Source organism: Diabrotica undecimpunctata, chromosome 3, assembly GCF_040954645.1.
Source record: "Diabrotica undecimpunctata isolate CICGRU chromosome 3, icDiaUnde3, whole genome shotgun sequence".
In the NCBI taxonomy this organism is placed as follows: Eukaryota; Metazoa; Arthropoda; class Insecta; order Coleoptera; family Chrysomelidae; genus Diabrotica; species Diabrotica undecimpunctata.
In genome coordinates, this window is record NC_092805.1 from 119,802,619 (window position 1) to 119,826,419 (window position 23,801).

The 23,801-nt window shown below is 33.2% G+C and overlaps 1 protein-coding gene across 1 annotated transcript in view; it reads left to right on the forward strand.

Moving 5' to 3' along the window:
- The window catches only part of LOC140436139 (ATP-binding cassette subfamily C member 4-like), a 48,261-nt gene extending 33,349 nt beyond the window's left edge, over positions 1-14,912 (forward strand). Inside the window, exons 9-12 of the mRNA XM_072524846.1 lie at positions 4,306-4,456; positions 4,768-4,998; positions 8,663-9,005; positions 14,312-14,912. Coding sequence (XP_072380947.1) covers positions 4,306-4,456; positions 4,768-4,998; positions 8,663-9,005; positions 14,312-14,900 — 1,314 coding nt within the window. The 3' untranslated portion in view covers positions 14,901-14,912. The remainder of the gene's footprint in view (positions 1-4,305; positions 4,457-4,767; positions 4,999-8,662; positions 9,006-14,311) is intronic.
- The last annotated feature ends 8,889 nt before the right edge of the window (positions 14,913-23,801 follow it).

Below are 23,801 nucleotides of genomic sequence, written 5' to 3' on the forward strand. Positions count from 1 at the left end.
ATGATTATTTGATTAATATATTTAATTTTGTTTGGGGTGGGTCATGACCCCCCTTGGATCCGCCACTGAATCCATTTTACAATAACTCTAAATATACAACCATAAATAAAAATTAATGGGAAAATCCTAGTATTTGGAGGTATACCATAGTTAAAAAACTTTTACAGAAGTAAAAAACTTCAAAATTTGAATATTGGTATAAAAATATTTAATTAGAACTTGTTAAAAGTGTCGCCCAAAATTTATAGATACATAAAGTTTTCGATCTAGTTCAGATCATCCTCAGTGCCTTCTTTTGGTACTTGGAGCTAACACTAAAATTGCAGTGGAGACATTAATATATGATTTACATATTTAAATTTAAATTATAATGCGACCCTAGGTCAATGACAATGGTTGTAAATGTTAATACTTAAAAAGCAACATGCTTCCTTGCTCGAGTTGATCACGTGGTTTTTGTCAGTTAAAACGAATGTGTTGTTAAGAGTTGGTCTGTGTCTAACTATAAAGATAAATATATTAAATATGTAGTAGATGAAATGGCGCGAGAACGAGGCGTAATTGTAGTTCGATTGCCGCCATACCATTGTGAGTTAAACCCAATAGAACTTATATGGGCTCAAATAAAAAATGAAGTAGCAAGGAACAATGTTACTTTCAAATTAAATGATGTAAAAAATCTGCTTAATAGTGCCGTTAGGAATGTGACCCCACAATCGTGAATATGTGGAACCTTGATAACTTCATTGAAATTACCATGGAACCAGTTGTTGTGGATCTAGATGAAGATACTACTGATGAATCTGAGGATGACATAGACGACTCAGATTAGATTATATATAATGTAAGTTTTTATTTAAACACTTTTTTTATATTTTATGGAAATACATAATCAGTTAAGGTAAACCATTTATTACTAAGATCTATCCTACGAAAAGCGATAGTTCCAGTAAACAACGAAATATACGCGTATAGGGTTATAAATATTTTAATTGACTGCCGCTAAGTGGTTTCTCTGCATTCTTCAGATCTGTATTACGAAAACTAAGTGATTTATTTATGAATATATATTTTTATTAAATAATAAGTCGTTTTTGATTTAATGCACTTACAAAGTCGGTAATAAATGTTTTTCTAATTCTCATTCTCATCCCATCAGTGGCGCACCCAGAATTTGTCTCAGGGGGTTTTGAAATTTTTTTATGCTACCTCCATTTTAAGCTCCTAAAATTTGGTTTTTAATTTATCTTAAAGTACCAAAGACAGCAGTGCCAAAGATTCAGGTATCTATTATCCTGCCTACCAACTAAAACCACCCTCTCTTACTTTCGCGCAGTTGACTGTCGCACATACCGTACTCCGAAAGTGGGATGGCCTCTGTAAGGCTGACGACATTTTTAGAACACTCCCTTCTCTTATCTAGATCTTATCTATTGTTCTGAAGCTATTTTCTTGTGGCATTTTAAAGTAATTACTATTTGATGGGAATAAGCCACAATTGAAGATTAAAATAAGTTTATTGACGTTTGACATTAATCCAACTTGTAAATACAATACATTTTGGAGACGGCTATCGCCGTATTCCCGTTCTCCTCCGCCAACCTGCCCGGTCTAAAGCATGCTCCTCCTCCAAATCTCTCGATTCCATCTCTCTTCAAATTCCCTCATTTCGTGAGCGTCGAGGTCTACCTCTTTTTCTTCTTCCAGGGGGCTTCCATTTGTAAAGTTCTTGGTGCCAACGTTCGTCAGGCATTCTCAATAGATGTCAAAACCATTTTGAACCTCTTCTTTCTATTCTGTCAATGAACGTTTCTGTAGCATTCATGTTATTTCTTATAGATTCGTTGGTCTTCCTTTCCTGCCTTTGATATTCTAGCACATCTCAAATAATCCATTTCAACTGCCAACAATCTTCTCTTTAGGCCTGCATTAATTGTCCATACTTCAGAGCCATAACAAGGAACTGTGCCATGGTTTGCCCTATTCTTTTTTTGTTCCTTTTGGAAATGTTGTGATCCCACCATAAGGAGTTCAGACATCCTACAATTTTACGTCCCTGATTAATTCGGTGTTTAATTTCGGTTTCTCCCAAGCCGTTCTTAGCAATGAGTGCACCTAAATATTTAACTTTTTCCACTTGTTTGATTTCCAGGTCCTCGTCTATCAACACTTCAAACCTTGCATCTGAATTGATAACTAAATATTCTGTTTTCTTCATGCTGACTTGTAATTCCCATTTTAAATATTCCTTGTATAGAAGCTTAATCATAAATTCTAGATCATAAGAATCTTGAGCTAGGACGACTTGATCATCCGCAAAGTTCAGGGAGAATAGTACGTCATTTCCTATAGGGATTCCCATTCCCTGGCAGTGGTTTTTCCAATTTTGGAGGGCTGCCTCAATATATAAATTAAACAGTAAGGGTCACATACTGCATCCTTGTTTTAGTCCTTTAGTTACTTTTATTGGCTCTGATAGTCTATATCCGATTTTTAGGTAAGTAGTGTTATCCCTGTATACTTCTGTGATTATTCCTAAAAGGTATGGACTAATGTCGAGTTGTTGTAAAGCTTGTCACAATTTAAGTCTTGGAACTGTATCATACGCCTTTTCTAGGTCGATGAAGGCTAGATGTACTTCGGTACCAACCGCTATTCTTTTTTCTATTAATTGTTCGAGTATAAACAAGTTATCAGTGCAAGATCAAAGATAAAAAATTCAAACGTCAATAAACTTATTTTAACCTTTAATTGCGATTTATTCCCATTAAAATAGTAATTACATCTTATCTATGTCGTTGGCCCAGTTGGTGTTTCACTTCTTCTTCTTTCTTTTTAATGGCTGCTCGGATGTAATTGTGAACACTATTCCATCCCTCCGTATTTCCCGTCATCTTCACGATCATGTCTGTTACAGTCATAGGGTTCATACCTATTTCTTTATACATTCTGTTTCTCTCCACTGTACATCTATTACACTCCAGCATTGTGTGCGCAACAATGTCGGAATATTCGCAGTATGGACATTTATCTGTATCTGTCTTTCTGAACCTTTGAAGATACACCCTAAAACAGACAATCTACCCAGTCCCTTAGGCTCGGGATCAGCATCTTGGTCCACTGGGCAACATCTTCCTTGGTGTTCCACTCTTCTTGCCATCTTTCCATTGATATTCCCCTTTCTTCTTTGTTTTTATAGCTGTTGTCAATAATGCTTTCTTCTCTCATAGAGATGTCTCTTTTCTACTGCTAACACATGCAGAGGAACACAACCCGTGATAGTCCACAAGGCCGCCGCAGATACAGTCCTGTAGGCGCATGCTACTCGCAACAGACTCGTTCTGTCTAGTTTTTCGTAAGCCTAATATTAAGTATCTATATCTAAATATAATGAAAAATATTATTATTTATTGTGTATTTATACAATAATTGTTGTGTTCTACATATTAAAGTGGTAATTTAATTATTCAATTAGCGATTTGGATTTTTTGTATTGTGTGTGAAAGACAAGTTACATTTTCCTACTATTCTTTATATATTGTTTACTTTATATGGCCTGGGGGGGGGGGGGGTTTAACCCCCAAAACCCCCCCCTGGGTGCGCCACAGCATCCCATATGTCATAAACTTGGGAACAGATATCCATTATACAATTTTTTGTTTGTATTTTTAAAGCAAATGTATAAACACGCAATAAGTTTAATTAAACGCGCCGATATGTGAAATCACACCGAAAGGTATTTATCGACTGATAAACAAGATGCAACATGCAACGTGGCGTCATTGGTCATAAGATTTATGATTCAACATGCGATTAGATTAGAGGATTTCCAACACATTGTTTTTATAAGGGACTAGGACTACATGCTTTTGTTCACAAAATAATACCTATGTTCATGGAAATTCAGCGACCAATACTCTAAGGTTTTTGGTTATATTTTTTAAAGCCATTGTATCAGTATTGAGTGTCTATGAGTAAGTGTCTACCCTTAACTTTCCACGAAAATAAAACCTTTAAATTGTTTGCAAACAAGAGTACTACTCCATGATAAAAAATACAAAGAACATAATTATAAACAAGGTAATTATATTCTCCGCAAGTATGTCATTATTGAGTACACCAGATGGTATAGCAATTTCTCCGTCATATATGATAGAAAAATCATAATATATGAGGATGGAGTCTCTGGTTCTGATTAGTAAATCATAATTCTTGAAGATAGAAGTTGATTATATTCAGTGGAAATTAAAAATAGGGTTGTTTATAAATTAGTAAAATATTATTAATTCTACTTTTTTATTTTAGAATTACTTTCATTTAATAGGTATAGTTGGACTAATAGCATCAGTAAACTGGAAGTTTATGGTGCCGGCGATTGTAATGGCTATCACATCAATACTCATTCGTTTTGTCTATATTCGCACAGCAAGAAGCTTAAAACGTCTTGAAGCTGCTAGTAAGTAATGCCAATGCCCCAATATTATTATATATATATATATATATATATATATATATATATATATATATATATATATATATATATATATATATATATTGGTATGTTAAAAGCTGATGTCCAAATTTAAAAATGTGGTTTCTTGGTTTATATTAATTTGTGAACTTTATTTCAAGTTGTTTTGATAATGAAAAATCTGTAAAATATATTAAATTATAGATTGATGCATTGGCTTTTCTTATATCGCTGTATAAATAAAAATAAGTAAAACTTATTTATTATATTATTATAACCAACTAAGCAATTTTTAGCAAGAAGTCCAATTGTGGGACATCTGAACTCAACTATGGAAGGTTTGACGACAATAAGAGCTTACAAAGCACAAGAAATATTAAAAATTGAGTTCGACAAACATCAGGACTTGTATACCAGTGCTTTCTACACGTCAGTATGTACTAAAGCTGCGTTCTCATTTATTATGAACTTTTCTGCCCTTCTATTTGTAACTACAGTTGTTATACGATTTTTATTCCTTGACAATGGTAAGTGTATACTATAAAAGCAGTAGTAGCTGGTTGGTTAATATTAGGTACCTCATAACTTATAGATATTACTGTGAAAGTCCGAAATTGGTGTGTGTCGACATTCACCGGTGAATGGTGAATGTACACACCCTAGTCTCACTCCTCTACTAATCTATTGCGCATCCGTGCTATTTTCAGCTAATGTTAGCCTGTTGGTTCCAATAGAGATTTTTAATATCATTTTTGTGAAGTTGTTCTTGCTTTAGACATATGAGAATGTTATATTTAACTTTTTTGCAAGCTTTCTCAAAAAGATATTTTTGTTGGTCTTTACATTTTTGAGCAAGTGTTGTAAAACTAGACAGAGCTTCTACTGTTCCGAAGCCATTACGAAAGCCAAACTGTCTATTACTTATATCCGCTTCACACTTTCTGAATATTCTTGCAGGTATAACCTCAAAAATACTTATAACGCGTTAAATACCCTGTATAGTAGTATCAAACCTCATATTGTAAGAACCGGGATTATGGAGACCTGACCATTGCAGTCTTCGTTCTTGAATCTTTTTTGAGACCGTAGTTACCCCGAATTTTTCCCTAATCAAGTCGTTTCTGACTCTGTCCCTTCTAGTTTTATCCAACATCCAACGTAACATTTTCATTTCAGCTACCTCCATCTTCTTTTCCTGAATCTTCTTTACAGGCCACACTTCACCGCCGTACACCAACGCAGATCTCACCACCCTTTTTCAGCCCTTCACTGATTTTTCGATCACAAAGTATCCCGCTTATTCGTTTAAAGTTAAACCAACCAGCCTGTATCCTGTGGGCAATTTCTCGATCCCATTTTCCGTTATTTAGGAGCCAAGTTATTTAAATTCGCATACTCGTCCTAGTTTCAAGTAATTATATGTCCCCAACCATTCCCCTTTCTCCCAACCACATATACTCCTTTTACGATCTGCTAAGCTTAAGTCCTCCCTCTTCAATAGCCCTTCTCCAACACTCCAACTTCTCCTACATTTCTTTGCTCTCCTTTACTAACACGATATCATCAGTAAACCTTTATTTCTCAAGTCCTCTGCCACACAGTCATTCCATCTTCTCCTCTGTTTCCTCTCTTTCTATTAAATTATGACACCTATATCCTTCGTTCCACAGAGTTTTCATCTCTACAGCCGACCAAACCATTGCAGTCTTCGATCTTGAATCTTTTTTGAGACCGTAGTTACCTCGACTTTTTCCCTAATCAAGTCGTTTCTGACTCTGTCCCTTCTAGTTTTATCCAACATCCAACGTAACATTTTCATCTCAGCTACCTTCATCTTCTTTTCCTGAATCTTCTTTACAAGCCACACTTCACCGCCGTACACCAACGCAGATCTCACCACCCTTTTTAGCCCTTCACTGATTTTTCGATCACAAAGTATCCCGCTTATTCGTTTCCAGTTAAACCAACCAGCCTGTATCCTGTAGGAAATTTCTCGATCACATTTTCCGTTATTTCGGAGCCAAGTTATTTAAATTCGCATACTCGTCCTAGTTTCAAGTAATTATATGTCCCCAACCATTCCCCTTTCTCCCAACCACATATACTTCTTTTACGATCTGCTAAGCCTAAGTCCTCCCTCTTCAATAGCCCTTCTCCAACACTCCAACTTCTTCTACATTTCTTTGCTCTCCTTTACTAACACGATATCATCAGCAAAAAGCATTGATCAAGGAGCCCCCTTCTTTAATTTCTTTGCAAGTACATCCATAACAAGATTAAACAGGTAACGACTCATACATATTCAACAAGAGCACTATATATATATATATATATATATCGTCGCCTCAAAGCAACAGTAGGATATGTAAAAAAATGACTTTTGTGATATTCATGTCAAATGATTCGAAATAAACCCTTCTGTTGAATGTAATACTAGGATAAATAAAAAGTGATATACTTTCTTCATAATATTACATATCCTTGTGTAGCTTAATTCCTTTTAGCCCAAATTTGATAATGCAACACTAAGACAACATATATATATATATATATATATATATATATATATATATATATATATATATATATATATATATATATATATATACATACCATTATATTTTGTCGTTTACCCATTTTGGTCACCAATATTAATGCAACACTAAGTTATCTTACGCACATATCCTACTGTTGCCATGTACTTATTGCTGAGTTGCGATTATGTCTTTGTTTATACTATCCAGCTTGCTTCTTCTTCTTCTCGTAGCACTACAACCCAGGGTGGGTTTTGGCTGACTGCACAACTTACTTCCATCTTGAACGGTCGTCCATAATAGTTGGGTCAGTGGGCAGCCCCATTATTCTTAGATCTGACCATATATTGTCTCTCCATCGCATTCGTGGACGTCCTAAGGGTCTTCTTCCTGTGGGGGCTTCCTCCCATATTAATTTGGCAAGGCGGTTATTAGGGAGTCTATGGACATGGCCAGCTCATCTAAGACGTTGGGATTTAATCTCTTGGACTATATACATCTGTTTGATCCAGCAATCAACACCGCAATGATTTTTTCATTTTATTTTGTTTATTATCTTGTCAAATTTTTAAATTTTTGGAAAATATGCATGTTTTAGTTATTATTTATGTAATAACATGTATGAACAACAAAATTGTTTTGTTTTTTGTATTGAGATGTGTAAAATTTTAAACAAAACTTTAGTGCAATATAAGCATATATAACAGAAATTAAGAGTACTTTAACAATTCCATGTTCAAAACAGTACTGACAGACAATATCACTTGGGTGTATAATTACAATTAGTGATTGAAAAGCACAAAACATAAAAAAAACACAAATATATATTAATTCCTTAAACCTTTTTATGTTTGCTAATATACTCGTAATAATATGCTTAATTATATTAATACTCCCAAGTGATATTGTCTGTCGGTACTGTTTTGAACATGGCAATATTAAAATACTCTTAATTCTGTAAGTTTAGTAACTTATAACATCGTTCTTTTTATTAGTTTTATTTAAAATTATATCGAAGTTTCTCCTGATGAAGGAAGGACTTCTGGTACATCTTTTTGGTTACTGATTGCTTCTTCAAGTGTTTTAGGAGCTTTGTATAGTTCGTTGTAGAATTTAGTCACGAGTTGTATTATTTTATTTCTGTCTGTAATTCTGGTGTTTTCGCTTGTTAGAGCAACGATTTACCTCTACGCAGTGATTAATGCTTGTTTTATAGTTGTTTCTATTTTCGGTTATATGTTATACCAGTCTCTTATTATACTTCCTTATGTCTTTGTTGCTACTTACTTTCATTTCCCTTCTTTGTTTTAGCACTATTTTGGTTTTATCAGACAGTTTACTATTTTCATTTTGTTGTTGCAGGCCTCCGATCTCTTTGGCACCATCAAGGATGATTTCGATTAATTGAGAGCTGTCGATTTGGTCATGTATTCTTTTATAATTGTCCTTTGGTAGTGATCTGAGGTTTCTCTTAGATTGTTAATATTTATACCGGTTACCGTTGGTTAGATATATATATATATATATATATATATATATATATATATATATATATATATATATATATACATTCATTATAATTTTTATTAATTAATTATTTAATTAATAAATTACAAAATTTGTATAAAATAGGATTCTGTTATTTGATGTCTTACAGGATCTTTTGCCGGAGATGTGGGATTAACATTAACCCAAGCTGGAGTCTTGACATCAATTATCAACACAGGCTTAATGACTTGGTCTGAGTTAGAAAATCAAATGACCTCCGTTGAAAGAGTCATGGAGTATACACTGGTCGAATCAGAAAGGGACACTGGAGTTGAAGTTAGTAATTGGCCAAGCAAAGGAGAAATAGTCTACGAAAGAGTATCATTAAAATATACCAATTCGCACGAGAATGTCTTGAAAGATATTTCCTTTACAGTAAGACCAGGTACCAAAATTGGCATAGTTGGAAGAACTGGAGCCGGTAAATCTTCTATTATTTCTACGCTGTATAGGTAAGTTCGTCGAGAATTAGCGAAATCCACCGATATTTTATACGATTTTTTAGTGAAAGAAACATACAGTCCATCTAATTTACAAACCGTTGCACGTCATCGGCGTCATAGCCCGTAACGTCACATGATAACAACACGAAATATTTAGGCGGTAGGTGTGTTCTTTTTTAGAATCACTTTGCCGAGTACACTGGCATTACAGCCACTAGACGTATTTTATTATATACGCGTAGAACTAATATTTAAAGATTTTTATTATTGTTAACTTAAAGAAATAGCCAACAATATGTTTCATTTAATTTGTATAAATGTATTATAAAGTGTTTTTATGAAGAACATTTGTTCGGACCACACTGTAACTGTAATCGAACGAAGGTGAAATTTTGGCATAAATTGTTAACACTTATTTGACAGTTGCGGTGTTGACACTTTTTGTACTTTATTATTTTAACTTTTAAAGTGAATACCTCTTGTTTTATATTTTTACCTATTTAACAAAATCTGTTCTTTTTAGAACAAAATTAGTGTGTTTTATTTCAACATGTCACGTAAGAATTTAAATAGTCGTTGTAAAGAGTATAATAATAATTATGTGACCTATTTGATTTAAAATGGATTCAGGATTTTTTTATACTTTGGCAACTATGTCAACTTCGATCTCTGACGTAAATAATGACGTGCAACGGTTTGTAAATTAGTTGCACTGTAACTAATCCAATGTTTGGATATTCCTTTTTAATGATAAATTGCCAAACAATATATTAATATTAAATTCCAGTATATATTTATAATACTGGATAAAAAATGTTATAGTATTTAAATGTGATGATAAGGTCCTAGCAGTTCCAGAAAATCTCCTCTAATTATATAATTCGATTGGTACTTTGCTACTGTGTAAGAAATCAAAACATAAACAAAGTTGTTACTCTAAAGAAAAGCGGCAACACTTTAAACAATTTTGCCACACGCTGAACTGTCATTAAAATTTGAAGTATTCCAGTATCAGTTGCGTACAATTGTCTAATCTATTTAATTAAAATTATTATTTTGTGGAATATTAAACTTAAAGAGTTATGTCATAAAATTTATATTATTAATAAAAACAAATGTTTTTGGCTATTTAATCCCAATCTGGAATTTAAGTTTTTACCTTGTTTAAGCCTTGTGCTTCTTCAAGGGTGGTTTTATTTAATTGGTGGGAGCTGTAGATTGCCGTCCTCCGTGACAGGGCGTGACCGCTGTAAGGTAGGAGTGTCAGAAGAAATATTTCCGCCTTGTTGAAGCCGTGTGAACCAATCCCGCTACCAAGTACAAGTTCCATGGGAAAACGATCCTTTTCAGATTATTGGCCTTTTTGCTTGTTTGGGTAAAAACGCGTGGAGGATAGCTGTGGCTGTGTCCTCTCCTAGGATCAGATATCGTTGTGCAATGAGATTGGGAAACCACAGAAAACCAATCTCGCCCTGTCCGTGTGATTTGAATTTGACTCTTAAGAAGTGTGTGTGGTGCTCACTGTTTGTTATTTGGTGTTGTGTTTAGGTGTCTATTAATGTGATATGTTAATATAGTAGTGTTAATATAGTATTATTATAGCATGTTGACGCCTATGAAAGATCGAGCAGTTCCGTATGGGTTTCGTATTATTAGCTATGTTATGATAATTTGAACTCTAAGATTGACGTTCTGGAAATTTTAAATATAAGTGACGTCACTTTATATAAATTGTGACGGGCAACGTCTTTACTTTTAAAAATGGTATACCGTAGTATTTTAGTGAAGTAGCGAGTAATTTCGTAACTAAAATATAAACTACTTCCCAAAAATCGTTGGCACTTGTTTGAGTAGGTACAGTTCACAAGTAAATTGTATTTTGCAAGAGGATCAGCCTACAACGCAAAAAGTAAATAAACTGATTAGGCTAATCGTAACGGCTATTGTAGAAGAGATCGATGAGGAAATTTGTGTGATTAATAAAAAGATGCTATGGATAATAGGAAAATGGATCGATAGAAGAGATAAGCTAGGAGCTACCAATTGTCTTCTGAAGGAATTAGCATAGGAAGATCTCAAAGAATACTTCGGGAATTTTAGAATATCTGAAAATTGTGTAAATTTTCTGTTAATGGAAAAACACTTTCAAATAAAGCGGAAAATACCCTTTTAAGAAGTCTGATTCCTGCAATAACAAAATTACAAGCAGTTCTATGATTTCTTAAATTTCTATATAAATTTTATAGTTCAGTTACTGAGGCTTAAAATATGGTATTACTTTTAACTGCATCGATTTCTTTGAAAATTTCAAATTAAGCTTATCTTACCCTCCACTTCAAAAGTTATATACGCTCTAGGTGCGCTTTTTGTTTTTAAGGGGTGAAAACTACCCCTTATTGAAGAAAATGGGAAAAACACGGATTTAATTATTTTATGCACTTAAATCTTGTTTATTCGCATAAGGTAAATATTGTAATGTGTTCTCTAATATAAAAATTAATTATTCACAATTTTCAACCCTTAAAACCCTTAAAAGCTAATACTTTTTATAAAAATAATATGAAAAAAAAGTCGTAGCAGCTTGAGACATTTCAATTATGTATTTAAATACAAATAAAAATTAATACCCTAGCTATACAATAATATTTTATTTATTGAAAATTTTCAACCCTTACAGCCACCCTTATGACAAAAATGAATTAAAAATGAATTAAAAAATATTTTTATCGGTTTGAAACATTTTTTGAGTGCATTTTATTTAACGGAAATTATTTTTTTTGCATATAAAATAACTTTTATTATAATTTTAACATTTCAACCCTCACAACCAACCCCTTTTTAAAAAAATTAATTTAATATATTTTTATTGGTCTGAAACATTTCTTGAGTGCATTTTATTAAACACAAATTAATTTCTTGCTTATAAAATAACATTTTATTATAATTTCAACATTTCAACCCTCACAACCACCCCCTTTGTCAAAAATGAATTAAAAAATATTTTTAACGATTTGAAACATTTTTAGAGTGCATTTTTTGTAGACAAAAATTAATTTTTTACGTATAAAATGAGCCTACTTTTTTCAACCCTTACAAGCACTCCTTTTGATCAAAATAAAATCCTTATAAATCCTTAGCTTAGACATGGACATAAATAGAAAAAAATTAGTTTATAATATATTACAATTTTTTTATTTTCCAAAAAACTAAAAATAAATAATATTTATATAAAACGAGGTATAAAATAAATGAATATCTATTCACCATCGGAATCATAATTTTCACCTTCCAATTGGTCTTCGTTTACTGGAGGACAATTTTGTCAATTGTCACCACAGCATGTTCCGCATGTTGCATTGCAAAATAATCCCAGCCTAAGAGAGCCACAGGCTGATCCGCAAATTTTGTACAATTGCAAAAAATCATTTTCAGCAGTTCTTCTGGAGCTGGTAAACTTTGCATTTTAATTGGTTCCAAAGAATCTCCACTTTTAGACCAACCCCAATCCAAAATATTTAAGCTTTTTCCCAACCATATCTGGATTTGTAAATAAACCCTTTTGGTATGTTCATCCAGAGCTATACTGACGAAATAGTACATACATACATAGAAAAAAAGCCGGTTTAGTTATAGCAGATGTTCCAAATAGAAAGATCCCTACCCGTTTCCAAAACTTGTTCTAAAAAGTACTATTGGTTTTTTTACAATACCTCGGTTAATTTTGATGCTACAACATGCATAAAAAAACGATTTTACAGGTAATTTAACTGGCTATAAGTATAGGAATGTTAAAACATTCTAAAGTTCTTCATGTTTAAAGGGTGAAGGTCAAAGGGTCGGAGACCAGTGGTTCATGCGCTTTAAAGCAAACTTCAACCAACTACATTTCCATTATTTTTTAAGCTACAAAAAAAATTAAAAAATGAAAATTTTTGTCGAAAAAAAACCTTTTTTTTGTATTTTGTCATCTTTTACGTATCTTTTATAGTTTTTTATTATAAGTTATAAGTTATTAAGTTATTATAAAAAAAAGATTTTTTTTTAATATATACAAAAAAAAAATGTAATCATACTTTTTTCAAAAACTGGGTATTCTAAAGTGGCTAAACTTTTGGATCATACAAAAAACACTAAAATAAAGTGCATTCTATAAGGAAAACAACTTATTTCAATCCTAGTGAACATGACGTTAGTTTTATTGCGTTTTTTTTTACAAAAATTTGAGAAACCCATCGTTTTTTTGATCGTATCTCACGCACAGTTAGTGCAAAGGACTTTTACCACCACTCATTTTGATGGTCTTTTCAAGCTCTTCTAAAAATATTATATGAGTTTTTGTCGAAAAATGTACCCGTATTCCGTTATTTAACGTTAAATACTCGTATTGAAAGACAAAAACAAAAACAAACCTTCTTTGAACAGCCATAACTCAGTTAATATTGAACAAAAAATATTCATTAAAAAGCCAATCTTTTTGTTTTTTTATGAGCTTTAATTTTAATTGTTACACTTTTTTGATAAAACTTTTAGTTTCAGAGCTATTCTTAAAAAACCTTTGAAAAACATGTTTTTTTTTAACGAAAAATGACACTTTTCAACAGCGAATAACTCAATAAGTATTGATCTAGCGAAAAAAATGTTTACTACATTTTTTGTTTGAAATTTGTCTTTCTATCGAATATCGTGGTTATTTTGAGTGAAAAAATTTCCACCCTCGAAAAGGGGTGGCAAACACCCCCAGGGTGGAAGCGCACATCGGCACTATATAACTTTTGTTCCTTAAGTAATTATTTACCAACACACAAAATTTCAAATGAATCGATTCAGTTATGAAGAATTCGGAGGTAAAAACCCTCAGTAACTGATCTATTAAAGTTGTTTCTTCGCACCAGCAAAACAACATTTTTAAATTACTTACTAATCTACTCGACTAAATTTTTGTTGTTCAAGCACGTTTAGTTACTAAATTACTCATTACTCGACTAAAATACTAGCATAGTTCGAACTAGGCATAATGCCTTGTATATCTATTACTATAACAATTAACTCTATCTTTGGATCGATATGCCGTTTTTATGTTATTCTAAACAGAGCATATATCATTCGTATCATCAAACGAGTAAACAACTATGTCATGAAAACTTCAAACTTGGAAGATTCAATATGAACTTTTGTCCATTACCAGCTTAAATAAAAATAACAATTTTATTGTCTGCTTTTTGTATGTATTGTTACTTTGAACTGATTAATTATTTTTATTTAATATTAGTTTTTTTATATTTTTTTTTACATTTTAAGTTTTTTTTTTATTTTAGGCTATATAACTACGAGGGCCAAATATACATCGATGGTACAGAAATTAAAACTTTATCATTATCTTTCCTTAGACAACATATATCTATTATCCCTCAAGATCCCATAATGTTCTTAGGAACTATAAGAAGTAACATAGATCCTTTGGAACAATTCACAGATGAAGATATTTGGCAAACGCTACACAAGGTACAACTCAATAATGCTGTACCTCATCTTGAAGCTCAAGTTGCAGATTTAAATTTCAGTACGGGCCAAAGACAACTGATCTGTTTAGCAAGAGCTATCATAAAAAGGAATAAAATTGTTGTTTTAGACGAAGCAACAGCCAACATGGACCCTGAAACAGAAAAAACTGCTCAAAAAATTATTGATGACAACTTTTCTGCTTGCACCATTCTAATAATAGCCCATAGGTTAGATGCCATACTCGATTGTGATAAAGTTTTAGTTTTAGATAGAGGTCAAGTTATAGAGTTTGATGAACCTAATGTGCTATTGAATAACGAAAACAGCTTATTTGCAGAAATGATACGAAACTCCCAAGTCAATGATACAAATAATGATATATACGATAAGAAAAAATTGTAATAAAAAGTTTAGTATGTAATACAAATGTTATTTATTTTCTCTTATGTATTTTAGTTTAAAATCTCAATGAATAAAGATCGAGTACTGTACATTTTTATGTACAGTACTCGATGTCTATGTACATTATAAAAATCTCATAAGTTCTTAGAATTTCGAACGACAAATCATAATCTAAACGTTTATTTACACAGCCAATTGCCCCGAGTTAAGCAATCGCCACTTTTTTTTTAATTCGTGTTATTTGTCTCGTCCATAGTGACTTTAAAATAATATCTGAGTTGTCAATCAATATAGGATAGAGAATGGCAGATCTTTTTTTCGCGTTAAATAAATAACTTTGAGATCTCCCGGCGAACATCGTAAGTCAGGAGTTGGTGCCGCGAAGGAAACGTTCTTGCCACTTTTCGGTTGGAGTTCGAGAAGTCAAGTTTGATCTTCTTCTTCTAAATGTGTATCTTCTATAGATGTTTGCAACCACATTGACCCATTTTATTCTATTCACAGCAGCTCGAAATAAATCAGTTGATGTTAGACCAGTCCACTTCCTAAGATTAGCCAGCCAGGATATACGCCTACGTCCAGGGCCTCCCTTACCCTCAATCTTGCCTTGTAGACTGTAAAAGTTGGTATTTATTATTACACATAATGTGGCCGAAGTAAGCCAATTTTCTGTTATTTACGGTGTTATTCTTTGTATATATATATAACTGTTTTGGATAGGTTGGAGTCAATAAAAGGGCTATTGGTTAACTATTTTTTTATATCTCGAGCTTTCAATTGTGTTTACAATTATTATCAAGAGCTGCTAAAAAAGACAAAATATCTTACAAGGTTGAACTAGAAAGAAATAACAATTTTTGTTAACTTACCAGATAAAAATTAGTTTAGTCAATAAAAATTGCTGCTAATACATCTTAAAAATAATTAATATAAAAATGTCCTAATCTAATAAATGCTTCTCTGAAATTTTTAGTATAATTTTGAAAACATTTTTTTAATACAAAAACAATTGAATTTATAAATAAGGTAAAATAGCAACCAATTACAAATAAGCCTCAATGTCATAAATGAAAACTTAAAATTTTTATTTTTGACAATTATATTGCCAAAAATAAAATTTTGTTTTAAAATTCTTTTTTGTTTAGTAACAAAAAAGAAGAAAATTTATTTATATATATATTATATATATATATATATATATATATATATATATATATATATATGTATATATATATATATGTATATATATATATATATATATATATATATATATATATATATATATATATATATATATATATGAGACCCTTAACATACGTCGTCGGTAGCACCACATTTCAAATGCCTCTAATCGTTTTATGACATCTTCTGTAAGGCTCCAGCTTTCTATTCCATAGAGGACACTAAAGAAGTAACATCTAAGAATTCTTATGCGTATATTTATGCTTAAAGATAGGTTGCAGATAATCTTCCTAAGGCTGTTAAAAGAGCTTCTGGCTTCTTCAATTCGATTATTTATTTCATAGCTGTGATCCCAAGTATCCTTAATATTGCATCCCAAATAGTATATTTTTTCCACTCGTTCTAACGGTGTATCGCCTATTGTAATTTGGGCGTTTATGTTGGTGTTCTTACTAACGATCATTATTTTTGTCTTCTTAAAATTTAGTTTTAGGCCGTATTTGTTACATGTTTCTACAACGTTATCCATTATCCTTTGGAGCTCCTGTGCACTATCTGCCAGCAACACTGTATCGTCTGCATATCTAATATTGTCTATAAGTTGGCCATTTACAGCAATGTCATCTTCTGATTCGTCCAAGGCCTCTCTAAAGATGTTTTCAGAGTATATGTTAAATAATTATGGCCTTCAATGTCTACAACTTTGCCTGTATTACGTTGTTTTCTGGTGTTCTGTACCTTTTTAATTTTTTTGTGCATATGGAAATCGTCATGTTTGCGTTGTAGTGTTTCAATTTTCGTACATTTCTCCATCAGCTATGCTTCTTCTGCTCCTTTTATCTCCTTTAGTATAGTCTTAAGTAACTTTTTGTATTCGTTGTCATTTTTACCTTTTAATTTTCCTCGCTCTTCCATCATCTACAATATTTTATCTGTCAACCATTCTCGCTTCCTTTCTCTTTTTGATTTTAGATATTCATGTGAAATTGTGGTAATAGATGTCTTTATTTAGTTCCACTGTTCTTCCTTGTCTCTAGTAGTGTCTTCAACTATTTTCGCAAAATTGTTATTATTATCTGTTTGTACTTTTTTCTGTATGTCATTTTCTTTTAGTAGTGTTATCTTGGGCCTAATTTTCTTATGAATTATTTTGAGTCGTATGTTAATATTTGCAACCAATATACTATGATCTGAGACGACATCTGCGCATGGATATGTTTTTGTTGAGGTGATAGAATTTCTAAACCTTTTATTTATGTTGATAAAATCAATTTGGTTTCTTATGATTTTCTCTGGGTTATCACAGGGTACTTTCCATGTATAGAGCCTTCTTGGGTGTAGTTTAAAAAGTGTATTCGTTACAACCATATCCGTCTTTTGGCAGAATTGGATCAGTCTTTCTCTTTTTTCTTTTCTTATGCCAAGACCATATGACCCTTCGACATTTTCGACTCTTGTGCTATTTTGGCATTGAAATCGCCCATGATAATATTAAGTTCATGTTTTTTGGTTTTTTGGAGAGTCTTCTAGAGTCTGATAGAAATTTTCTATTTCTTCTTCAGTGGATTATGATGTCGGTGTGTAGACCTAAATGATGTTTGTAATATATGGACTCGAGTTAATTCTCTACTATTTCCCTTTTTACTATTATCGCAACGCCATTTCTGTTTCTTGTTGAGTCGTCTCCAGAATAATAGATATGGTGTTTATCTATAATTCTTATTGCAGAATTTGGCCATCGAACTTCACTGCATCCCAAAATATCCATGTTTAGGCAAATCATTTCTTGAATAATATTTGCTGGTTTGCCTGCTTGGTACATGCTTCGAATATTCCACGTACTGATCCTTTTAACTTTTGGGACATTATTGGCTGACCGGGGGATTCTTAGCACCCTCTCCCCACTTAAGGGGTGCCCGGGACTGAGGGCCGTTTGTTCTGAATGTTTAGCCATTGTGGTGTCCTGGGGATATCCTTACGGATCTTTAATGCTGTAGTCATCCCGTGGCTTTTCACTTTTCAATGCCGTTGGCTAATTTAGCTCTTCCGCCTTTGGAGTCAATTTCTCAGCGCCAGGGCTATGAAATGCCCTATCACATGTCAGTTCTTCCACCCCTAGCTGTAGACTAACAAATGAGGGATTACTTTTACCGGTAATCGTTCAGTTACTTCGGAGGATCACAACCGGTTAAATCATAATTACCGCCTATGATTATTCAGTATTAGACCTGTGAAGAGATTTTTTTTTTCGCTCCGATCCTGTAATGACATAGCTGCTGCCCTATGCCATGCTCTCAGTTGACCCGCAGGTGTTTATTTGGCAAAGTCTTATTCACATCTGTCCCACATATCTGTAGGACGTTCTCTATCAGCTATTGTGACGTGCCGTGTTGAGGTTGAAAACTACCCCCCTCCAAGTGTGTTTTCCAAGAAGTACTGAAGAGCTCCTACTCAATTCAGAACCCCTCCTTCTTGGAAACTGCACCAGCACCGGTGCCAAACACGATCTACGAACGTAATTCCAGAGAGTGGCGTTTGCGTTTTACTCCAGCGATAGAGGCTGAAAGTCAAAATGTCTAGCAGCATTTTTAAATGAACTTATGCAGTAGCCATCAAGAAGAGATCAAAAAGAATAGATACTATGTGCAGTATGGTTAACTTATAGTTGTGATGAAAGCATAATTCATTGTTTTTATCCTTTTTATACTCTGCTACAGTAAATTTAATTAAGCTGAATATTTTCTACAGAGCTAAATGCAAGAAACATTTGTTATTGTTTTTATTTTCAACATATCATTTTTCCAGTGCGTTGAAGTGTTAAATATCATCAGTGTTTTGATTAATTTTTCTGTAAGCTTAGAATGAGAATTAAAGAATAACTATTGTTTTTCATTATGATATTAAATTTGTGTGTAGATTGTATTAAGAGATAAATTTCGCTACCTACATATGATATGATAATCACCAAGGTAAATTCTTGGTGATTATTTGGTGACTCTTTTTTTTAATATCATTTCTTTATTTATTATTGAGAGCAGTTTGAAATTCAATATTTTACCAGGTCATCAATATAAAATTTAAATTTTTATGAAGATATGTTTTAAAAGTATCATTTTATAACGGACATTCCTTTTTTGTAAAATGTAATTTAATATGTTCAGTTGTTACCATACTGAGTTTTTGATCCAGCAACACGATACAGAAAATCCTGTATGATACTCAAGGTATAGAAATGTGTACTTTAAAGCGCATGACGTCCCTGCATAGCAACAATGCAGGGTACTATGGTGTTCGAGATGTAGGATTCCCTGTCCCGGTAGATATATTTGTGCATCGTGCGGTAGATGAATTGTTTTTACAAAGCTTCTCATTTCGATCTCTTTTTCTAGAGTTTAGTCTGTTTAGCTCAGTTTTTGTGTATTATCGACAAACATGCCGGATTGTGCCGTAGCTAATTGTAAAAATTATAATAGGGTAACGAAAGCATCAGACAATGTCAAATTCTGTAGCAAAAGCTATTAGTTATGCTGCAGAAAATGGACTTATGCCAAAAGATAGTTACTGGAAAGAAGCTGCTGTAATTGTTCAGCTATGTAATGATTGGTTCGATATATTTAATTCTCGATGTAAGTTCGTTGCTAATTCTTCAACACGAAATGCATATGGTACAGATTTAGATAACCAGTCACATCTACTGGATGAAATGTCAGAAATGGGCCATTCAATGCGAGTTGGTAAACATAAAGGACTTATTCCATTGCAAAAAGGGATATTGATTAGTAATAGATCTCTGAAAGAATTACTTCCTTACCTACAAGCAAAATACGACGTTGACTATATTTTAACTTCGAGGTTGAATCAAGACGTGCTAGAGAACTTCTTTTCTTATATTCGAGGAAAGGGTGGTGCAAATGATCATCCTTCGCCAATTGATTTTAAATATAGATTAAAGTGGTATATTTTAGGAAAACATTCGGCGGCGATCTTTACAGAATGTCTCAATGCTATTGAAACTAGCGAATTCTGCGCAAGTAACAGCTCGATTAAAAGTTCTCAATTGCCAGCGATATTTCGGCGTCAGACGATATTTGCTTGACACAAAAAATGTTGTCTAATTTGGTAAAAACAACTGAAGGTTCCAACGAATCTGAGTCTGAAGAAGACAAAATACTTCAAAATTCATTTATATGACTCATGACTTGGAGGAAGATCATATAATTGACGATGACATTTTGAAAGTCGCAGACAATTATGAGGTGACAGACAAAATTCATCGGGATTCTTTGAAGTGTGTTGCTGGTTTTGTTGTATACAAATAAATTCAAAAATAAATACAGTTTAGGAAACTATATTTGTACCTATAAATATAAATATATTTATACCTATTTAACCCTATAAAAACATATGAGACACATATGGAACCAGATTGGCTTCATACAGTCTCTAGATGTTCTCTTTTGTAGCCAAACGAAGAATTGTTGGAAGCGACACTAAAAATGGAATCATTGTTTTGTAGATTTTTATCAAAAAATCCTAAAATCTTTCAATAGCTGGCACAGACAACTTTAGCTCAGCTTGAGAATATCACGATACCATTTGAGGTACCTACTCACATGTCTCAGTAGGACACTCACATATATAAGATTAAGAGAAATGAACAGGCAGATTGGTTTCAGTAACTATAAAAGAAAACTCGACAAAAAAATGTCAAAGTTTGTTAACCTTAAGAAATAAATTTTAATAATGTAGTATAAAATATTTAATAAATTTTTATTATGAATTGTCGGCCGGATTCATTACTGGAACAATGTAAATGAAGCTTATGTTGGAAAATGCAAATCAAAGTTTGAAGATATTTTGTAATACATTCAGTGTTTTTAATGTTTAGCATAGGGTGAATAGCATAGGTAAAAAATATGGCCTCAAAATCAACATTTTGAAAACGAAATATATGATCATTAGCAGAAACCCTCCAGAAAACCCGATAATATGCATAGGTGACGATCGCATAAAACGCGTGAAAACTTTTAAATACCTTGGCACCACAATCAATGACCAATCGGATCCACAACAAGAGATAAAAACCCGAATACAAATGGCAAGACAGGCTTTTGTGAAATTCAGACCGCTCCTATGTAATCAAAACATAGTGCTACATATGGTCCATCTTGCTTTATGGCATGGAAACGTGGACTTTGAAAAAAACATCTATCAACAAACTTGAAGCATTTGAAATGTGGTCATTAAGAAGAATGATGCGCATACCTTGGGTGGATAGAGTTCGAAACGATGACGTCCTTAAGAGAGCCGGCGTGGAAAGAGAACTCTTTAAATTAATTAAAAAACGCAAGATTGGTTACCTTGGGCACATATTGAGAGGAGCAAAATATGAAATACCACAGTTAATCCTACAAGGGAAGATCGAAGGTAGGAGAGGAGCCGGCCGCAAACAATTATCCTGGTTAAGGAATATTAAAGAATGGACAGGAATACACAATATAGGTGAGCTGTGTCACGCCGCCAAGAACAGAATTCTAGTAATGAGTCGCCTACGCACTTTGGTGTATGGCATGTTAAGAAGAAGAAGAAGAAGAATGTTTAGCCGTTCTTCATACTTTGTTCAAAATACACGATTTTGGAAATATTCCAGTAATGAATCCGACCATATAATATGTATAAAATAGAATCAATTTTTATACTTATTAATTAAAAAGACATTATTATATTCCTACATTAATATAAATAGGTATATACACTTTAGTAATTATCCAGATTTAGCAATACAGCTCACACTCCCGATAAGGGGAACATTCGCTCATCCCAGATACCTACGGTATCAAAAGGATTGAGCTCTGGTGGGACTCTTTCCATGTTATCCATGTGTGAATAAGACTTTGCCAAATAAACACCCGCGGATCAACTAAGAGCATGGCATAGGGCAGTAGCTATGTCATTACAGGATCGGAGCGGAAAAAAAATCTCTTTACAGGTCTTATACTGAATAATCACAGGCGGTAATTATGATTTAACCGGTTGTGATACTCCGAAGTAACCGAACGATTACCGGTAAAAGTAATCCCTCATTTGTTAGTCAACAGCTACGGGTGGAAGAACTGACATGTGATAGGGCACTTCATAGCCCTGGCGCTGAGAAATTGACACCAAAGGCGGAAGAGCTAAATTAGCCAACGGCATTGAAATATGAAAAGCCACGGGATGACTACCACATTAAAAATCCGTAAGGATATCCTCAGGACACCACAATGGCTAAACATTCAAAACAAACGGCCCTCAGTCCCGGGCACCCCTTAAGTGGGGAGAGGGTGCTAAGAATCCCCCGGTCAGCCAATAATGTCCCAAAAGTTAAAAGGCCGGTACGTGGAACATTCGAAGCATGTACCAAGCAGGCAAACCAGCAAATATTAATCACGAAATGATTTGCCTAAACATGGATATTTTGGGATGCAGTGAAGTTCGATGGCCAAATTCTGAAATAAGAATTATAAATAAACACCTACCACTATTATTCTTGAGATGACAGAACAAGAAACAGAAATGACGTTGCGATAATAGTAAAAAGGGAAATATCTAAAGCAGTAATAGGATTTACGCCCATATCAGACAGAGTTGTGCTCAATCAGAGCGACTCAAAATAATTCATAAGAAAATGAGGCCCAAGATAACACTTGGAGTTGCAATATATGTAAAGGAACAAATATGTGATATCCAAAGAAATTCCAATAAACACAAATCTAGAAGCTGTAGCTGCAGAAATTGACACTACACAAATGATCGACATATGTTAATATGTACAGGGTGTTAAAAAAACGGGAATTAAAAAAACGGGAAAATAAAGATATTCTTGATATAAAAAATGATATAAATATTGTTTATTTAAAATATAAGGGAAAAAACTTATACACAAAAAATCAAATTGTGACCAGAAATTAGTGTTTAAAAAAAAACGCAAGGTAAAAATACGAGTACCTTTTCATCTATTCATCATCTAGTAACCCCCACCTATGTCTTAAAAGCTTCAGATATCGAAAAATTTTGCCGTGAAATCGACGATTTTTACATAACCAGACTGATATGTGTAAAATGTTATTTATTGGAATTCTTTTATTTAGCGTTATTCTAGAAGTGTATAAGGGTTAATAGCTGCCTACGAAGCTCTAGCGTGGGTTCACCTATGTCAGCTTCTTCTTCTTCTGGTTCCTATCCGTTTCGGATGTTGGAAATCATATTGGCAATCATGACCTTGCTCGCTGCGGCTCGAAACAGCTCCGTTGAGGTTTTCTTAAACCATGTTCTCAAATTCCGCAGCCATGATATTTTCCTTCTACCGGGTCCACGCTTACCTTTGACATTACCTTGCAATATAGACTGCAGCAGGGAGTAACGGTGCTGATTTTTCATAACGTGTCCCAGATATTGCAATTTTATGTGTTTGATCGTAAACACAATCTCTGGTTCCTTCTTCATTTTTTCTAGAACTTCCTTGTTCGTGATCCTTGCTGTCCATGATATTCTCAGCATTCTTCTATAAAGCCACATCTCAAATGCTTCAAGTTTTTTAATAGTGGTGTCTGTAAGCGTCCATGCCTCCGCCCCGTACAACAACACAGAGAAAACATAGCATCTCAAATGTCTCATTTTTGTATCTAGGGATATGTTGTGACTTTTGAAGATGGCGCTCATTTTGTTAAAGACCGTTCT